This window comes from Triticum aestivum, chromosome 7A (genome assembly GCF_018294505.1).
Source record: "Triticum aestivum cultivar Chinese Spring chromosome 7A, IWGSC CS RefSeq v2.1, whole genome shotgun sequence".
NCBI classification, from domain to species: Eukaryota; Viridiplantae; Streptophyta; class Magnoliopsida; order Poales; family Poaceae; genus Triticum; species Triticum aestivum.
The window spans coordinates 705844324-705863076 of NC_057812.1; the positions used below are offsets into that span (position 1 = coordinate 705844324).

The 18753-nt window shown below is 44.1% G+C and overlaps 1 protein-coding gene across 1 annotated transcript; it reads left to right on the forward strand.

Annotated features, from left to right (window-relative positions):
- Positions 1–473: 473 nt before the first annotated feature.
- Positions 474–17944, forward strand: LOC123149524 (transcription initiation factor TFIID subunit 1). The gene is made up of 21 exons (XM_044569198.1): positions 474–753; positions 868–980; positions 2005–2067; positions 2155–2197; positions 2378–2617; positions 3028–3149; positions 3600–3768; positions 4120–5143; positions 5797–5999; positions 6099–6336; positions 6587–6923; positions 7186–7392; positions 7511–7603; positions 8351–8557; positions 12474–12677; positions 13068–13551; positions 13630–13751; positions 13862–13981; positions 15561–15614; positions 15693–16634; positions 17180–17944. Exons 1-21 carry the CDS (start codon positions 702–704, stop codon positions 17531–17533), a joined length of 5391 nt encoding a protein of 1796 aa, XP_044425133.1. The 5' UTR covers positions 474–701; the 3' UTR covers positions 17534–17944.
- The last annotated feature ends 809 nt before the right edge of the window (positions 17945–18753 follow it).

Consider the following 18753-nt stretch of genomic DNA (forward strand, 5'->3'; position numbering starts at 1 on the left):
TTTTCACTAAACATAAAAAAAAGTAGAAAGACATAATTTCGTGGAATTTGTACCGTGGATTTTCCAGGAAGTAGAACATTGAATTTTTCATTCCTTTTTTTCTATTTTAAATTTTAACACTCATGAAGCCCACTGTTTATTTTAATTTTCCTAGGATGAGATTCTTCATTTTTGTACAGTAGAAGACACATAACTGCATGGAAATATTACACACTACTCAATGCTAAATTTGTCACCTTATTTCACAAGCACTGATACTTCCCCACTTCCCACAGCCAGCAGTGATCCTATGCGCATTTTCGGAGAAGTCGAGATAGTTTCCTGCCTATACATAACACAGGCCAGCTTAATGGGCTCACTTAATCGGCGGTGGCCACCTTTACGGGCCTAGCCTCGCGCCAGCCCGGCCCGCTGGCTCCGGCACCCCCCACCCGCGCCGCCTCCGCACTGCGGCCCTCACTTGCCCCCATCCCCTTCTCCCTCTCCCCCGACCCCTCCTGCCCCGCCCCACCTCGCCGCCCCTCCTCGCCGCCGCGGCCCCTCCCAGATCCCGCCGCCGCAGAGCACGGAGCGTTGGTATCCTCTCCCCACGTAGCTGCCCCGGGGACCCCAGATCCGCGGCGTAGGCGCTGCTGGCGGTGCGCGCCTAGGGTTAGCGCCCCCACGCACGCGGCTGGTGCCGTCGCGGGGCGAAGGCGGCCATGAGCGACGGCGAGCGCCGCGACGAGGACGTCGCGACCACCAGCGCCGCAGGTGAGCCCGCCGCCCTCCCATTCCAGGGCTGATCGATCGGTGATTGACCCGGTGGTAGGTATCGAGCTGGTTTTATTCGCCTTATTATCTCTCGCTCATCTGCCATCTTTCCAGATGACGACGACGATGAGGACTACGAGGAGCCTGGCGGAGAGAACCATTTCCTGGGGTTCATGTTTGGCAACGTCGACGATGCCGGCGACCTGGACGCCGACTATCTCGACGAGGTGAATACCGTGCTCGCTGTCTATGCTAGCCTGCAGAAACTCCTGTTTCTGTTCTTTGTGCTTCTCTTTTTCCATCTGTCTGCATCTAGCAGACGATACACACCTATGCAGGTTTTAGTTGTGCAAGCAGTAGCGTCATATGTCTCCTGAATGATGCAAAAAGATCGATGCTTTTTTTACCCAGTGTGTGATATGGTTGTCGTGACGCGAATGCACAAGTTCTATCTTTTATATCTCTCCCCAATGGTGCCGATCCATTCCTGATAATTCGATACGCCTTAAATTTATGTTGGATAGAAATGCTTTAGTATTATCACTGAAGGAGTGGATAGACTTTACAAGGTCAAAGACTCTTGTTTTTCCTTGTTCTATTGGGTGAATGGAAATACTGTACTCTCTCCGTCCCATAATATAAGAGCGTTTTGGACACTAGACTAGTGTCAAAAACGCTCTTATAATATGGGACGGAGGGAGTATCTTTTATTGATGATGTCAAATATGAGCAGGAATAGTAGTTCCGTCTTTCTGCAGATAGCCACTAGACAACTGTGTAGAGTTTTGAATTGAATCAAGTTCAGAAATTTAAAAAACAGCACAAGTTGGTTTGGATGTGGATAGGAGGATTGCCATCAAAATGGCGGTTAAAACCCGACGAATCCACTGATGGTTCCTCTCTCCATCTCCATCTTCGGCTTTTCCCTAGTAGGTCTTCACGATTTGACCAGAAGAAGTCAATTCTGTAACATGGACTTACCTCTGTTGTTTGCTTTTCGCTGGAACTTTTGACAACAGGAGTTTATTTAGTTTCTTTGTATTGTAATGATGCTTGTGCTCAGTAGTAACGGCAGGACTCAGCCATGACCCAGGCAGCCTATCGGCACTGTAGATGTAGCTTAAGTACTTTGCTAAAATCTACAAAGGAAATGGCCGCACGCCCCAATCAGTGGCCCGGTCTGCCTGGGGTCTGGCGCCACACTGCTTGTGCTTCATTTCTTACTACATCTGTTTTTTTTTGAGTTATCAGGATGCGAAGGAACATCTTTTTGCGCTAGCAGACAAGCTTGGTGCATCCCTGAAAGACATTGATGTATGGTATCCAATGATAATTACAATATTAATTTGATGAAAGCTTTTCTTGTTTTCAACACATTAATGCTGTGCTGTTTGCTTATAGCTGACTAAGTCTTCTCCAGCAACAGCCGATCCTTCTGAGCAAGGTAAGTGGCATCTCTGTAATTCCGTATAAGAATGAACCAATTTTAATGGGTTCTTCATCAAGTCCAATTTTTGAACTATTCATTATTCTGCCCTTTTCTGACAGCTTTGGTATCCTGTTTTCCATCTAATCATATATTTGTATGGAATAGTTGATGTATGATATTTGTTCTGTTCTGTAGATTATGATGAGAAAGCAGAGGATGCTGTTGACTATGAAGATATTGATGAACAATATGATGGACCTGAAGTTGAAGCAGCTACAGAGGAAGACCATTTGCTATCCAAGAAAGATTACTTCTCCTCAAACACAATGTTTGCTTCAGTCAGTAGTAAAGTTTCAGTGTTTGATGAGGAGAACTATGATGAGGATGAAGAACCACCCAATGATATCGAGTTACCTGGTGATAATGTTATACAAGGTTTGGCATATCTGTACGCATAATGTGCTTGTGTTTATTGTTAAGTTTTTTTGTTTGGTCTGGCGAGTGTTGCTCATAGTGGTTCATCTGATTATCTGAGAAAATCAGCAGTATTTTTATTTACGCAAGGCACCAACGTTATTGTTTTCATGAATGGTGTTCATTTTGAACTTCTGAAAACACCATACAACTTGTTTTTATGCATTTCTTATTACTCCGTGATTAGTTTATGGAGAATAGTTTGGAAGCAAAACAAGCCAATTTCATCTGTTGAAGTCAACACCCCTTGTAATTTATGTTTGAATATTTATGTCTATGCATTTCAGCTTTATATAGTTTGTATTTGAATTCTATTTATATGGATATCATCTTGCTTTTGACGTAAGTCTCCTTTGCTTTTATCAATTTAGATGTCATTTCAGCCGAGCAGCCGGAAATATCACCCTCTAATGATAATCCTGCCATCGGAAAGGTATCTAGCCCGTTGCCACAATCTCAGGAAACTATGGATGTTGAATATGAAGTTTGTCAGGTACACATTATTTATATTGGCTCACCCACTCAAATGAATTCTGAATCTCATGACACCTTTAGTTTGACTTATTGTTCATTCAGAATCTGGTTCACTTTCAATTAAGTACGTCTGAGTTAGGACCGAGGAATCTGGATGAGAGTCAAATTTACTTCATAGGTTGGGTCATGCTTATTTTTGGGGGAAATTAGCCAGGGGACACTATATAATCCTTTCATTGTTAAAAATCACTGGATCCTTTTTTTTAGACCAAAAAATCACTGGATCCTTGATGTCAAGTGGGACCTGGATCCACAAATAAGTGATACAGCAGTTCCATGAAAAAAAACATACATTTTCTCATGCCCTGTAGTTAATTTCCTCAACATATTTCTACTCATAAATCTGCATTTCCTTTGTGATGATGTATGTACCTGTCTCACTGGACTGCTTGTTTCTAACAATTGTCAGGAAGAAATTGACACTGAGGAAGATCAACTCGAGTCTAAATCTGCGACTACCCTCCCTGTTTTATGCATAGAGGATGGGAGTGTGATCTTGAAGTTCTCTGAAATTTTTGGTGCACAAGAGCCTGTAAGAAAGGCCAAGACAGATCAGCATAAGCGGCCAGTGAATAAAGGTATTCAACAGGCTTACTATAAGACACAAATCTAAGAAGATCATTATGAACCCCTTGACAGTGTGGCATATATAGCTGGGTTGTGATTTGAGGCATATTAACCTGAAAGTAATGGTAACACATAATTATTTACTGTTTCTGCTTAGGCTCTATATTCTGAACATAAACAAATTTAGTTAGCACAGACCATGTGGAGGGTATATGCTCACTACTGCTTGTATGGTCTCCAATCTTAGATTATTTAATCTGTCCACCCCCCCCCCCCCCCTCCCAAATCATATGCATGGAAAATATGACCAATTTAATAGAAATTAGTTTTAAAGGCCTTTCTCTGGTATTAATTGCTTCCAGAGCTCCGTATCACAAACATCAGTGACATTGTTGAGGATGACGAGGAAGTATTTCTAAGGAGTACTATTCAAGATGTCCCATCTTTGAAGCATATCAAGACAAATGAAGATTTTATCGAGAGTGACAGTGATGAGTTAATTTCTAGTGATACTTTTGGGTTTAAAGATTTGTGTCTTTCTGAACAACCAATGAAGGATGTACACAAAGAGTTCCCTACTGCTAAACAAACTCTAGTTTGTCCTGATGTTTATCCACTTGAGCATGAAGACTGGGAAAATGGTATCATTTGGGGCAATTCACCAGCAAGTGAAAGTCAGTCTTGTTTAAAAAGCTGTGTCATATCTGAAGAGAGCTCTGATGCTCACAGTGAAGATGAGGCTAAGGATTATGGTTATGTATCCGGGCGTTGTGATGTACAGGATAAAAATAATGGTTCTCCAGTAATAAGAGAGCCTTTTGGCTGTACAGAAATGCCTGCTTCAGCTAGTTATCATTCCCCTGAGAATAGTTACCCTCCATTGATAAAGGAGACTCCTCAAGAGAAGAATGACTTAGACCATGCGGAACCAAATAACATAAATGGAACAGTTAAAATCAATACGATGAAGTGTTTAAGCAACCTCTCTCTTCTGAACAAGGAACTGTTGGAAGGATCTTGGTTGGACAACGTAATTTGGGATCCCAGTGAGGATACTCCTAAGCCTAAGTTAATCTTGGATCTGAAAGATGACCAGATGCTTTTCGAGATTTTAGATGAGAAGAATGGGGATCACCTCCGCTCACATGCTCGTGCGATGATTGTTAGTCGGCCAATGAAGACTGCAACAGTGGAAAATGTTGGCCATAACAACCAAGCAATTACATTGGATGCCCAATTCAACATTTCCAATGACAAATTTTATTCCAACAGGAAGATGTCGCAACAAGCTAAATCTCATACTAAAAAGCGTTCTTCAATGGGCATAAAGGTGGTACATTCTGTTCCTGGTCAAAAATTGCAGACCATGAAGCCAAAGCTAAGCACGTATGAGTCTCTCATCCCTTGCCATAAAATTCCACATCTATTATTAGTTGATTACTTGTCTTGTTTTGGATTAATGAACTTGTATCTGATGAATCTTGCAATCTTTATATGCTTACTATGATAATTATTGCACATGGGGTGACATGTTTTAAAAAAAAAAACTGGGTGTCAGATCATTTCAAATAATTCAACTGAAATGTGTGACATCTATTTGTCTCCAATTCTTCATCGTTAATGTATAGTCAAGTGAGCAACCAGCAGTTTTGTTGTCCTGTGGAAATATTTCTGTAACAATGGATTTGGGCACCATATGTATCTGTATGCATATATAATTATATAGTTTACCACTGTTTCATTGGACTTCTGGTTTCTGTAACTGGGCTTATTCTACCGAACTCTATTCTTGTCTGTATTTGTATAGCATATATATCTTACCAGTCTTGGGTAAATATTTCTGTAACAATGGATTCTATTTGTGAGGCTTGGCTCCTTATGATTCACATGTTTACACTCTTGTTCTTAGCTATATTTAGCAAGTGTACTTCTGGGGCTTTAGTTGTCAACTTATCATGTGTAGCTCATCTACTGAACTCTATTCTTGCCTGTTCTTTACTGATTTCATCTCTAATAAGTTTTATCAACTTTCAATGCAGTAACGAAATTGCAAATTTCCATAGACCAAAAGCTAAGTGGTACCCCCATGAAAATAAACTTGCTGCTGAGTTGCAAGGAGCTGCTTGCAGTCATGGGTCAATGACTGTTATAGTAATGACGTTAGCAGGAAAAGGAGTGAAACTTCTCGTCAATGCAGAGGAAACTCCACTATCAGTAAAATCAAAAGCTTCCAAGAAATTAGGCTAGTCCTCAATCATTATCCTGCTCTATTCTGTTATTTTTCTTAGTTTAGAAAGCCATCAATAGTTATTTTATGATGCCTTAACTTTACTCCATGCAGAATTTAGACCATCTGAAAAGATCAAATTGTTTGGTTATGGAAAAGAACTCCAGGATGACATCTCCTTGGCCATGCAAAACGTGCGACCAAACTCTATTTTGCATGTTGTTCGCACTGAAGTACATCTATGGCCAAAAGCACAGAAGTTACCTGGAGAGGACAAGGCTCTACGTCCTCCAGGGGCATTCAGGAAAAAAGCTGACTTGTCTGTTAAGGATGGACATGTATTTTTGATGGAGTAAGTCCAATCATAATATTTCTCTTCATACCACACGTGTTGTAATCTTCACATATGCAAATTCTTGTATGTGAAAGTCATATTGAAACTTTTACTGCTATACTTTGGTCAAGTGGTGAATATGATGATACTATGAGCAAAAATTGCTATTGATCATCTAAATGGCTATATGCTGTGCTTGTTGTTTTGATCATGTATGTTTTTGTTCATTAGTTAATGTGCTGCCATGTTTTTATTGCTTTCGATGCAGATATTGTGAGGAAAGACCTTTACTGCTTGCAAATGCAGGAATGGGTGCTCGACTCTGTACTTACTACCAGAAAACTTCACCCACTGATCAGACAGCTATATCCCTGCGAAGCAACAATGACGGACTGGGTACAGTGCTTGCTATTGAGCCTGCTGATAAATCTCCTTTCCTGGGAGATGTACGTTCTGGGTCCCAGCAATCATGTCTTGAGACAAACATGTACAGAGCACCTGCATTTCCTCATAAATTGGCATCGACTGATTATCTTTTAGTTCGTTCGCCGAAAGGGATGCTTTCTCTACGCCGCATTGACAAGCTATATGCTGTTGGCCAACAAGTAAGCTCTTGTACTGAAATACTCTATTCTATATCTGCAGGATGTTCATAATATTGTCACTCTTTTTCTTTTAATTTTTGGAATTTTCACTTGGAAGGGAACTAGTTTCGGATTAGTTTGCTGGGGTTATTTATTTATTTGTTGTTCTGCAAGTGTGTAATGCTGGAAAATCTTCAACTAAGCATTGTTATATTTTATACTGCATCAAAAATACATGCTGTGGTATTCATCAATAAATGATAGATTTGTGCTCTCCTGGCAGGAACCACACATGGAAGTATTTTCACCAGGAACGAAAAATCTGCAGAATCATCTTTTGAATCGAATGCTCGTATACGTATATCGTGAATTCCGTCTTAGGGAGAGGCCTGGTGTTCTTTCTCAGATTCGAGCTGATGAAGTACCTATTCAGCATCCTCTGACAGAAGCTATTGTGAGAAAACGATTGAAGCATTGTGCAGACCTGAAGGTAGATATATCACCCATGTTATTATTACTTCTATAGTTGTACTGTAATCTCATTTGATTTTCCAGCCATGGACTTCTGTTTTACCATAATTAACGCTCGCATGCATTCATTTAAACAGAAAGGACCCAACGGACATTATTTCTGGACACAGAGACCTGACTTCCGGATTCCGTCAGAGGAGGAGCTTAGAAGATTGGTGTCACCAGAAAGTGTGAGTTTCTAAAAAATACCTTTGTCACTTGTGATAAGCAACTACTTGTTGATGAAAATTTTCAAAGACTCCTCTCGTAAAGAAATGTGTATGCTGGTCAGTCATAACACACATGATATATGAGAATAACCAGGTTGATCGGTCACTCAGTTCCTCCGTTCCAAAGCCCCAAACTCTCATGCATGAATTAAAGTATAAAATCAAGGACAAATAGTAGAAAATTTGTACCGATTTTTTCTGTTTATTGGAATAATCAATTACTTAAATCTCTCCCTCTTGACATCAATACAAGTGGTTGGAGTGGAAAAGCACAACTCTTGGTTTCGAAACAAGACCAACTGAAAAGCAGGCCTTATATTTTTAATTCTAGTATAAGAGATGACTGTCAGTTTCAGCACTCTTACTAATTTCAGAGTAATATCAATAAGTGGTGTGTAGTAAATTGCATTTTTCGAAGTAACTAGTAAGCTGTATTATAGGTTTCGTAGAGAGACTGGTAGTTCTAGGGAGTGCTTAAGAAGGAATGGATGGCCATGACTTGCTCAAGATTAGCGGCTAGGTTGATAATCAATTTTTCGCACATCTCAAGTAAATAAAGATCCTCACGAAACTGGCCATGATTTGTTTGTGGTAGTGTAACCACTAACCACCCTTGTTCTTTTGTAGTTTAATTTTCGCTTTGAAAGGGGGTCTTGTCTTGCTATTGAGTTTATGGTAACTGAAAGTCTGAAACTTCCAATTCTCCAGGTCTGCTGTCATGAGAGTATGCAAGCTGGTCTGCATCGTCTCAATCGTTTAGGAATCGAGAAGCTTACTCAGCCTGTGGGACTTGCTTCTGCAATGAATCAGCTTCCCGATGAAGCAATTGAGCTCGCTGCTGCAGCACATATTGAGAGGGAGTTGCAAATCACTAGCTGGAACCTTACCAGCAATTTTGTTGCTTGTACCAACCAGGTACTTCACTATATATATTTTCAATTGATGCACTCATTTAACCAGAACAATTTATTTGCTTATTAAATGATAGCATGTGGGCTAAAACCACGGTTGGTGCAAAGGACATAGTAATCTTTGATGTGTTCTAGAGAGACCATGGATAATCTTCATCTATCATTTGTTGCTGAATATATATTGAGAGAATATGGACACTGCTTTACCATGTAGCAACATGAAATACTATTCTAAGATGGAAATGACAGGCTAGTAAGTGACCAAGTACATGAATATCTAGTGCATGTGCACCTCACCTCGGTTGACCTATCTGTAGGTGTATAAAAAAACCCAAACTCAATGTAGCATGGGAAACAAAGATGACAAATCCAGTGCTGCCAGTGAAAATGAGCCGAGCACACCCAATTTTGTTTTGTGTGTTGGGTTTGGAATCTTCCAGCGATTGGCAGGCAACGAGTTGTGCCGCTAGCTAGCTTGTGCATGGATATGGGTTGCGGACGACGAGGGATTGAGGTCTAAGGACACATGCAGTAAGGCAAGAACGCACTGCATGGTGGTACTGATACGGCGTCTTTATTTTCTTTGTAACCATGCAATTCTCGTCATGAAGATCATCATGCACGTCCAAGGCGATCAAACCTGACTTTGATACCTGTTGTGTACCTCCGGCCAGCAGGGCCGACGTCATCCCACTCACCGTGCTCCATAAGGCCAACTATGTTTCTAGGATCTATGTGTTCCGCCGGCTGGCGCCGCCCAACGCCATCGTCGAGGCAGTGCTGACAAGGGTGCCAGTCGAATCGCCGTGGACGTTGCCAGCGGCAACCACACGATCGTGCTCACTGAGGCCGGTGCGGGGTTCATGGAGGCGATGGTTGATTATGTGTCCACTAAGAGGATCAACGAGCGGATCGCCTAGCGCCTTGCGCAAGCATTCAGGCCTTGCACATTCCAAATCATAATTTTGGTGTGATACATTGGTCAGGGGGCGACGGGAGAGGCGGCGCCGCAAGACCTAGGACGCCGTGAGGCCCATGGCCGGCGCTGGCATGCATGGAGGCGGGGTAGGATCATCCGACAGTTCTCGGTGGTTGCCAGCACGTCGCGGGAAAGGGGCGCGGCGAATAGTCCATCGTAGGCGCGCATCTCCGCTGTAGTGATTGTCTGAACAAGCCCGACGATGCCCAGCGTGCGCAGGATTTGCACCTGGGCGCGTAGCTCATCAGTGGGGGGGGGGGTGCCGAGGCGTTGGTGGCCTTGGTTCTCGCCGAACGGACATGGTGGTACAAGAAGTTGATGCCAGGGCGGCGCACTCGCTTGACGTGGTTTGGGAGGGTTGCGCAGAGGTTGCGGGTGGCCGCCATCAGAAACTCGCCAAGCGTCTAGGTTGGAGGCTGCGGGTTGCGCGAGTTGGGTTGACAAAGGATCACAGGTGGTGTGGTGAAATGGCTCGCGGGCCGGAAAGCAGGCGAGGTGGTCGGGGGCGGCATGCTGCCGCACGGGCCCTGATGTGGCTCCGCGGGCCGCGAGACTGGGCCACGAGCTGAATTGGAGGTGCGGGCCTTGGGGTGGAATTGGCGGGAGAAGCAGCGGCAGGGGTGGGTGTTGAACTCCAAGCACATCCACGCTGCTGACAATCATCGGGTCCGCATTGTCGATGGGAGCCATCGCAACAGCTGTTCCAGAGCGACGATCCTCCTCGGGCGCGCCAAGCACAGGAGATGGCTGCGAATTAGGCACTTGGTTGGCATCACAGGTGCTTTGGCTGCCTACAAAGCTGCTTTGGGATCAGTGCCACTCGGCACGTGAGAGGGCGAGGAGGGTGCATGACTCTCGAGGCGGGCAGCGCTCAGGCAGTTGGTTGCCATGGCCAGTTCAACTTGACTGGTCTCGTGCGCGGAAGGTGACAACGGGTAGGGTACCACAGCGGGGGGTCCAAGCCAGGGCCGATCAGGGCATCAGCCAGAGGGCTAGCGCCAGCTGTTGCAAGCGGGTGGACGACTGGTCCAGGGGCATGCAAGGGCCCGACCACGGCCGTGGCAATGGTAGGAGTGGTGGGCCCAGAGGCGCCATGTAGAACCTTCTTTTTATGTTGGCGCTTGCGCCTTTTGGCAAAGCGACTATGGAGGCGGGACCCGCCTTGACCAGGCCACGAAGTCATCTGTCGCAGGGCAGACGGGGTGGGGGTGTGGCATGCCGACTGTCGTGAAGGGAGGCGTGACAGCAAGGTCTCAACGATTTCCAGGATGCCGCGGCAGGGGTGAGCTTGCACCATGGTCGCAACAAGAGGGTGAAGTTCACGCCTTGGATCAAATGATCACCGGAGACGCGGTCCATGAGCTGGCGAAGATGAGCAAGAAGTCCTCGGGGTGGCGAAGGTGGATCGAGAAGTCGCCGGGCTAGAGCTCGAGGGTCTCATGAAGAAGAGCTTCCACTTCGCCAGCGGACATGCCGGTGATGGTGGTCACCAAGGCGCGCTAGCACCTCCTCTGTTTCCTCCATCTCGATAGAGTGGGAGATAATGACGCGCTCTGGAGCGGGCTCTTCAGCGGGTGTGGCCGCGCGGGAAGCAGGCGATAGCGGGAGAGCCAGGGAGTCCGCACGGCGGGACGCCTACCTTGGCTCATCGACCGACGCAGGACGCCCATGGGTGATGCGCGAAGGGAGAGGCTGAGGCGGCGCGCTGGGCCGCGCGGGAACGAGCGTGACTGGCGCGGCACTCTTCGCAGCCCTTGGCCTCATGGCCGGATAGGAGGCACCAATGGCAGCGGACTTGGTTGGTGCACTCCCGCACAGGATGGCCAGGGTCGAGGCAACGGGAGCACATACCGGTAGCCACTTTCGGGAAAGGAAGTTGATAGGGCGAATGGGGGAGGCCACGCCAGAGCGATGGGGGCACCGGCGCTGATTCTTGTGTCATGACTGCTGGAAGCCGTCAGCGTCGATCTTTGTGGGCCCGCAGGCGCGGTGGGACTCAGAGCGCAGGCCAAGGCAGGCGGAGGCAGGGACACGCGCGACCGGGGGGGGGGGGGGGCGCCATGCTCATGGGAGGAGGCAAGGGAGCTGCTCACCACGTCGCGATATGAGCGCGCACTGGAGCTCTCGTCGTCTGTCTCCAGCCAACGGTGCCCGCTGGGAATTCGTGCCAGAGGTCGACATGGGGAGGAGGAGGGAGGGCGGGCTACCGGCGAGGAGTTCGATGGCGGCGGGAGCTAGGTCAGGCTAGGAGCAGGGGCGGGCGCCCCACTTAAAGTCAAGCACTAACAGATCTCTAGAACTTGATAGAGGAGGCTGTGGGATGTATTCGGTATGTATGTGTAGAGATGCATTAAATTTGTGTATGCGCAGAGCCAGCCATTTCACATTACTTGATTTTGATGGTGTAAGATTCATCAAATTAGTGGCCAGTATCAGAGATTTTGATTCTAGGTATACAAGTTATTTTGTGTGCAAGCATATAGTCTTCCACTGCTGCATGTTATTCAGATTTGCCCACTAAAGCTGTTATGCTGAGCGGGTACAGTCATACCTAGTGGGTACAGGGTAGAGTTGAAAAGAGATGGTGAGGGCATAAAAAGGGAAATAAGGAGATGGGAGAGTGGGATGGAGGGATGGAGGGATCAGACTTCTCCCCTGTGACCTCGAGCGGTATACACCACAGCAACACCATGACAAACTCTATCCTTACAGATGGGTGTTCAGAGAGTTTTTCTTTTATGATCTGGGTGCTACAGATGAGTATTATATTTCTTGCATGTACCAGTGGCAGCTCTAGTTAGATGGTTCATGTATGTATGTTTAAGTGCAAGTTTGTCTGCTCCTTCTTTTAATAAATGAAAGTATAGTACATTATTAGTGTTCCTTGTCTATTGGTGTGTGAATTCAACTGTTCTAATCTAATTTTCTTGGGTGTATGCAGGACAGAGAGAATATTGAAAGACTAGAAATTACTGGTGTTGGTGATCCATCTGGCCGTGGACTAGGATTTAGCTATGTGCGAGTAACTCCAAAAGCACCTGTCTCCAATTCATCTCATAAGAAAAAGTCAGCTGCAGCCAAAGGTACCACTGTTACTGGAACAGATGCTGACCTCCGCAGGTTAAGCATGGATGCCGCCCGAGAGGTACCGTCAAACCCAATGATTTAGCAGCACTACACACACTAACATTGCCAGGGGGTCCAGACGTTAACATGACTTAGGATCATGGAACATGTATCAGTGAGAACATAAATGTGCATTGGCAGCCTTTCAAAGGGTTATTTTATTGACTGGTTTATGAAGAAAGTTACATGTCGATCCCTGCAGAGAAAGGAATAATTACCTCCATACATTAACATAAGAAATATAGTTGGCCCAAAATGCCATTGGCTATGGCAGACAAGTGAGACGTACCTCTCTCATGTGATTGAACATAAATGAAAATCTGACCTATTTTTATATATGTGTCATGCCTTTTTTTCTGTCTTTTTTACACTGATCACTAATGCTTGCCATTGATATTGTTGTAAATAGTTGCTTCTCAAATTCGGAGTTCCAGACGAGCAAATTGATAAATTAACAAGGTGGCATCGTATTGCTATGGTGAGGAAGCTTTCAAGTGAGCAAGCAGCGTCAGGAATTACAATTGATGAAATTCCAGTTAGCAAGTTTGCACGTGGACAAAGGATGTCTTTCATGCAGCTTCAACAGCAAACTAAAGAGAAATGTCAGGAAATTTGGGACAGACAAATTCAGTCGCTTTCTGCTATAGACGGTGATGACAATGGCAGTGATACAGAAGCCCATAGTGATTTGGACTCGTTTGCCGGGGATCTTGAGAACTTGCTGGATGCTGAAGAATTTGACGATGAAGAAGTTGGTACTGCAGACCTGAGAAGCGATAAAGCAGACGGAATGAGAGGGCTCAAAATGAGAAGGTGCCCTACCCAAGCTCAGTTTAACGAGGAAATTCAAGATGATCAAGCAGAAGCTGCTCTAGTAAAAAAATTGCTCGAAGGTTGTTGATTGCTACTTCCATAACTTTGCTTTCCACATACCAAGTTAGTAATTTTGATTAACAGACTATTATGTGCAGAGAGTGGCAATGACCCGAAGAGGAAGAAACAACCTGTGGATACGACGAATCAGGGTGCCAATAAAACGAAGCAGTTTAAGGCATTGACGCCAAAGGAGAGCACGCCAAGAGGAGCGAAAGAGGTATCAGAAGCTCATCTGAAGTTCAAAATCTAGTCATGGTTGTTGCTGATTCATTTTTGCTGCCATACTAGCAGAAACGAGCTCTAATAGACTCATATGACTGCGTGCAGGTTGACAGTTCTTTTACTGAAGGTGGCTTATCCTCCAAACTGAAAACCAAGCTGGCAGTTGATGCAAACGATATCATTCTGGTTAAAAAGAAAAATGTTCAAGGAAAGGATGGTTTAAAGGTAAGTTTAGAGCATGATTGTTATTTATGAACTGGTATTATATCCCAGCTGGAGAGCATTGACTTTCACATGTGTAGTTCCTACTGAGATTTTGTGGCAAGTTGTATTTAAATGTACATTATTTTGTCTTCTGTTATTAGTTTTCCTTTTTTTTTGCCTCTTTGCATATTTGATTATTGATACTGTGCATGATCTCGCACACCAAGGAACTTGCACCGACACCATATGTTGTTGTAGTGGCTCTAATATGGTTGATATTGTCACTCTAGCATAACAGTCGACAATCCAGACTGCCAATTATACTGTGAAAACAGCAGCATGTTTTTTTTTTGCCAGAGTTTGTTGGTTTATAAATTGGGCTTGTTCCTAAACAAAATATAGAGCATATTACAACTATTGGGGTCGATTTTGCACAGAGCACCTACTCTACTGGTTTGTTGCATAAAACACCACCTATTTGTGTAATCTATTGCAGCTAGCTCTAATCCAACGTTTGGCTCAGTTGACATGAATCCTGACGGGTGTGTACCGCTTGTAAGTGCACACCGGTTTGGTTGAAATTGTTAGTATGTGTTGGCTCATTCAAGTTTTTGGTTCAAAATTCGAATTTAAATTTAAATAAGATACAAAAGAATCCAGTTAGTAATACATGTACTCAGTACTGACCTGGAACTTTTTTAGCTCATTTGGACCACAGGTTTGCGGGATATTGGCAGATTTAGTTGGCCCATTAAAAAAATTGACCAGCTGATGTGGCCTTTTCCTTGCCACATGCACACTTACAAGCGGGACCGACCTACCAGGAATCTTGTCACCCAAGCCAAAACGATGGATTAGAACTAGCTGCAACAGATTACACCGATAGGTGGTGTCTTGTCCAACAAACCTGTAGAGTAGGTGTTCTGTGCAAAACCGACCCCAATAGTTGGTGGTTTGTGCAATTTTCTCACAAAATATATAACAAAATTTGGAATGAAATATGGTAAATTATTGAAAAGTTAGATATTTTGGGAAGCTTGTCTTCTTATTTTAGTCAATTACAAATTTGCTTCTTTTTCCAAATGTTTTTTAAAGACTCGAGGTACTTTTGATGCCTTTACATCATAAGCAAACTTCACAATGGATACCAAACCAATGTTTGAAATCCGGTTTACCTTTATTAATCTGGTCAATTTTTCAGAGCTATCCTATTTAGTACTGTAAATTCATCCACACACTAAGTAAATATTAATGGGTCTGGATCAGTTCATTTTGCTAGGCAGACAGGCAGTGACATCTAAAGGTGCAGTAAGTTTATACTGATGATGTTCTATTTACTAGACTGCACAATGACTAGCTGATGAGTTAGTGCGGTGCCATGTTTGTATTCTTGTGACTATTTAGTGACGGTAATACTGTTGTAGGTTTTTTTTTTTTTGGCTTCCAGATAGCTACTTAGACTAACCAAATTGAATTCTTGTGTCAAGGAACCTATGGTTCATGTTTTCAACTTATTGACTTGAAATAAGAGTAGCATTTATAGCAATGATCATATCTCCTCTTCTTTATTCTTATGTGGCTTGTCTTTTCTTATTTTAAGGAGAAGAGGCAGGGAGCAAGGGGGGACAGTCTTGTATGTGGAGCTTGCGGTCAGGTAAGGCATCATACTACATTCAGTTACTCACATGTTCTGAATTCCCTCCTGACTTTGTGTGTCAAATTGCTATTATAGCTTGGACATATGCGGACCAACAAATTGTGCCCCAAGTATGGGGAGGATCCAGAAACCTCGGAAATGGATGCGATTTCCTACAGACCTAATCCTCTTGATGTAGCAAGTCATGGTCAAACGAAGACACTGGGCAGGAGGTTGGTAGCCAAGGTTTCTTCTGATGTTCCTGAAACTGAAGGGCAAGAAAGCATTGAAAAGATCAAACCAGTAAAATTCAGATGTGGGGCACCTGAGAAGTCCTTGGAACGGAATATGTCAGTGGCAGGTTCTTTGGTTTCTGATAAACTTACAACGGATTCTACAGATTTGAGATCTACTGGAAAGGTTAGCAAGATTAAAATATACAGTAAGCCTAAGACTGAAGATTATCCTCCTGATACTCCTAAGCCATCAGTTGTGATACGGCCTCCTGCTGAAGTAGAGAAGGATGTACCTCGTAAGAAGGTCATCATCAAGCAGCCTAAAGGACATGTAGACCAGCTAAGAGCTATTGAAGTTAGGAGTAGTCAGGAGCCTAGAAAGATAAGGAAAATTGCTGAATTGTCAAGTTTTGAGAAGAACAGCAGAGATGATGATGGTTGGTATGCTGGAGAGCCCAGCCAGATGAATTCCTCACATGATAGGTTGGGTCGGGATGGTAACAGGAAAAGCAAAGAAGTAACGGGAGGTGATGAATCCTGGAGAGCGTTTAAAGAGCAGCGAGAGAGACAGGAACAGAGGCTAATTGAAGCTAGGATTTATAGCCGGGAGGAAGAGCTCCAGAAGGCAAAGAAGAAAAGCAAGAAAAAGAAAAAACATGATTTTCGAGATGCTGACATTCTTGATCACAGGCCATACAGAAATGACAGAAAGGTACCTGAAAGAGATCGAGCATCAAAAAGACGTACTCCAGCTGATATGACAGATTATGCTCCATCAGCGAAGCGACGCAGAGGAGGAGAGGTACTTGTTTTCACTCATGTTTTGTGAAATGTTCATTGTTTTAATGTTTGTCTACGACCATTTTACCGATTCCGCTTTATGAGTTACTTGTAGCCACACTTCAATTAATTACAGAAATATAAGGGATTACCAATAATTGTATGGAAGTCCTTGTGTTTTCTTCTTCTGGCAATTATTCATATCTTTCTCAACGAAACAGTCTCACTCAAATGTATGACCTCAACTCATTAACATGTTTATCTGTGAAGAGATGAAACCACAGTAGTATAGAAAATCACTTGGATCATCATACGTCATCTATTTTATTTTATATTCTCGATTTTCTCATTTTAATCATTACCTTCAACATCGTACATCATTTAGTTTTTCAACCAGTTCCTAGTAGCATTCTCTACACACACCAGATAGGGATGCCACAGCTTGTTTGAAAGACCAAACAGAGCCAATTGATGTTTGTTTCTTTGCTAGACTAGGAATTTGAAATTTGAACTGAACTTGTTTTATCTGTTGAAAGGTGAACTGAACTTGTTTGCATCCTGATGCAGGTTGAGCTCTCCAACATATTGGAAAAGATAGTTGATCACTTGCGGAACCAGACTGCTATATCATTGCTGTTTCTTAAACCAGTGACAAAGAAAGTCGCTCCCGATTACTACGACGTAATCCAGCGCCCAATGGATCTGGGTACCATCAGGGACAAGGCGAGGAAGATGGAGTACAAAAACAGGTATGAATTCAGGAATGACGTGGCGCAGATAGCAGACAATGCGCACATGTACAACGAGACGCGGCATCCTCACATCCCTCCGCTGGCCGACGAGCTCCTGGAGTTGTGCGACAACCTTCTTGATGAAAGCGCGGACGTGCTCGACGACGCCGAGAGCGCAATGGAGAGCTAGCTAGCACAATAACAAAGATACGGCGATGGCCGTGTCCTAACATAGATTGCTGCACCTGCTGATCGGTAGCGAGGTTGGGGAGGAAAGCGCACCTGTACATGTGGTTTAGGTTCCGGCGATCGCATTGAGGCACATGTGATCCCAGTCCCAGCTGTTTTGCCTGGTTGTTGCTACCAGGCATCAGGAGTCGGAGTGTACACAAGCTCTAGGTTAGTCATTGAGTGCCCGCTGTAACTATTCGGCCTCCTGTTGTAAAAATGTAGCTGTGTAACTTTGTCAATATTCAGCTGTTGTAGTCGTGCATCCTGTGCGAATGATATTGGTCCAGATGGGTATAGATGCAACAAAGCAACTATTCTTTGGGGGTCCTCTGTTGCTAATTTTATTGGTATAAAGGTTGTTGAACTAGTATTAATTTGATCCAAACCCAAAATACATGTGCTCACTGAGGTTTGAATCAGTAGCAGTTGGTGAAGGTTATTTGTCTGATGGCAGGTTACACTGTACAACTACAAAATGTCCTAAGCCAAAGCATGTGGGATTTGGTTGTAGTACAAGTTGCTTTCCTGCCTGTTTGTGCTTTCAACATGATTTGAGGTGTTGAATGATGTGTTTACTTTCCTTCAAAAGAAAATGATGTACTTTGAGTTGAGACCTCCCCTCAGTGTCATTGCTTCTCCAGATAGAACATCGTATGCATCAACGATTTTTGAGTTTCTGGCAGCAATGAATCTCCGCTTGCTGTCTCTGATCACTGCACCAGCAGTACCCTGGAGATTGTCCTCATCGAATGAGGCATCAACATTTATACTTTGAAAAATTCCTGTGAAGGTGGAACCCAGTTTTCTTTCCTTGCCCTGGGGTGTGCACTTGAGGCCGCCATGAGGTTTGCGGCAAGTGCTCGTATAGCCACTGCAGACTGCTCCGGGGGCTGAGCGACACTGTCATCAGTAGGGTAAAACTAACCTATCTCACGACGGTCTAAACCGAGCTCATGCTCCTCATTACAATGTTTCCTATGCTCCAACCATAGTACCAGCAAGTTACAACCAAGATCTTTGTTGATGGTCGAAGCCCAAACACGGGCGAGTGAGTAGGTTTCAACTATAGCAAAGTACCCAAAAGTATGTTGACCTTCCTAGAACCGTGAGCACACTTCCTGCATCAATGCATCTAGGCCCAGTTCAGACAAGCTTGCTCACAAGTAAGCTTACTCGTCA

Bases quoted from the DNA above. Each gene is read 5' to 3' on its own strand.
- LOC123149524 (XM_044569198.1), top strand. From the start codon at position 702: ATGAGCGACGGCGAGCGCCGCGACGAGGACGTCGCGACCACCAGCGCC. The intron at 3,769-4,119 runs GTATTCAACAGG...AATTGCTTCCAG, and splicing joins TAAGCGGCCAGTGAATAAAG to AGCTCCGTATCACAAACATC. The intron at 15,615-15,692 runs GTAAGGCATCAT...TTGCTATTATAG, and splicing joins TATGTGGAGCTTGCGGTCAG to CTTGGACATATGCGGACCAA.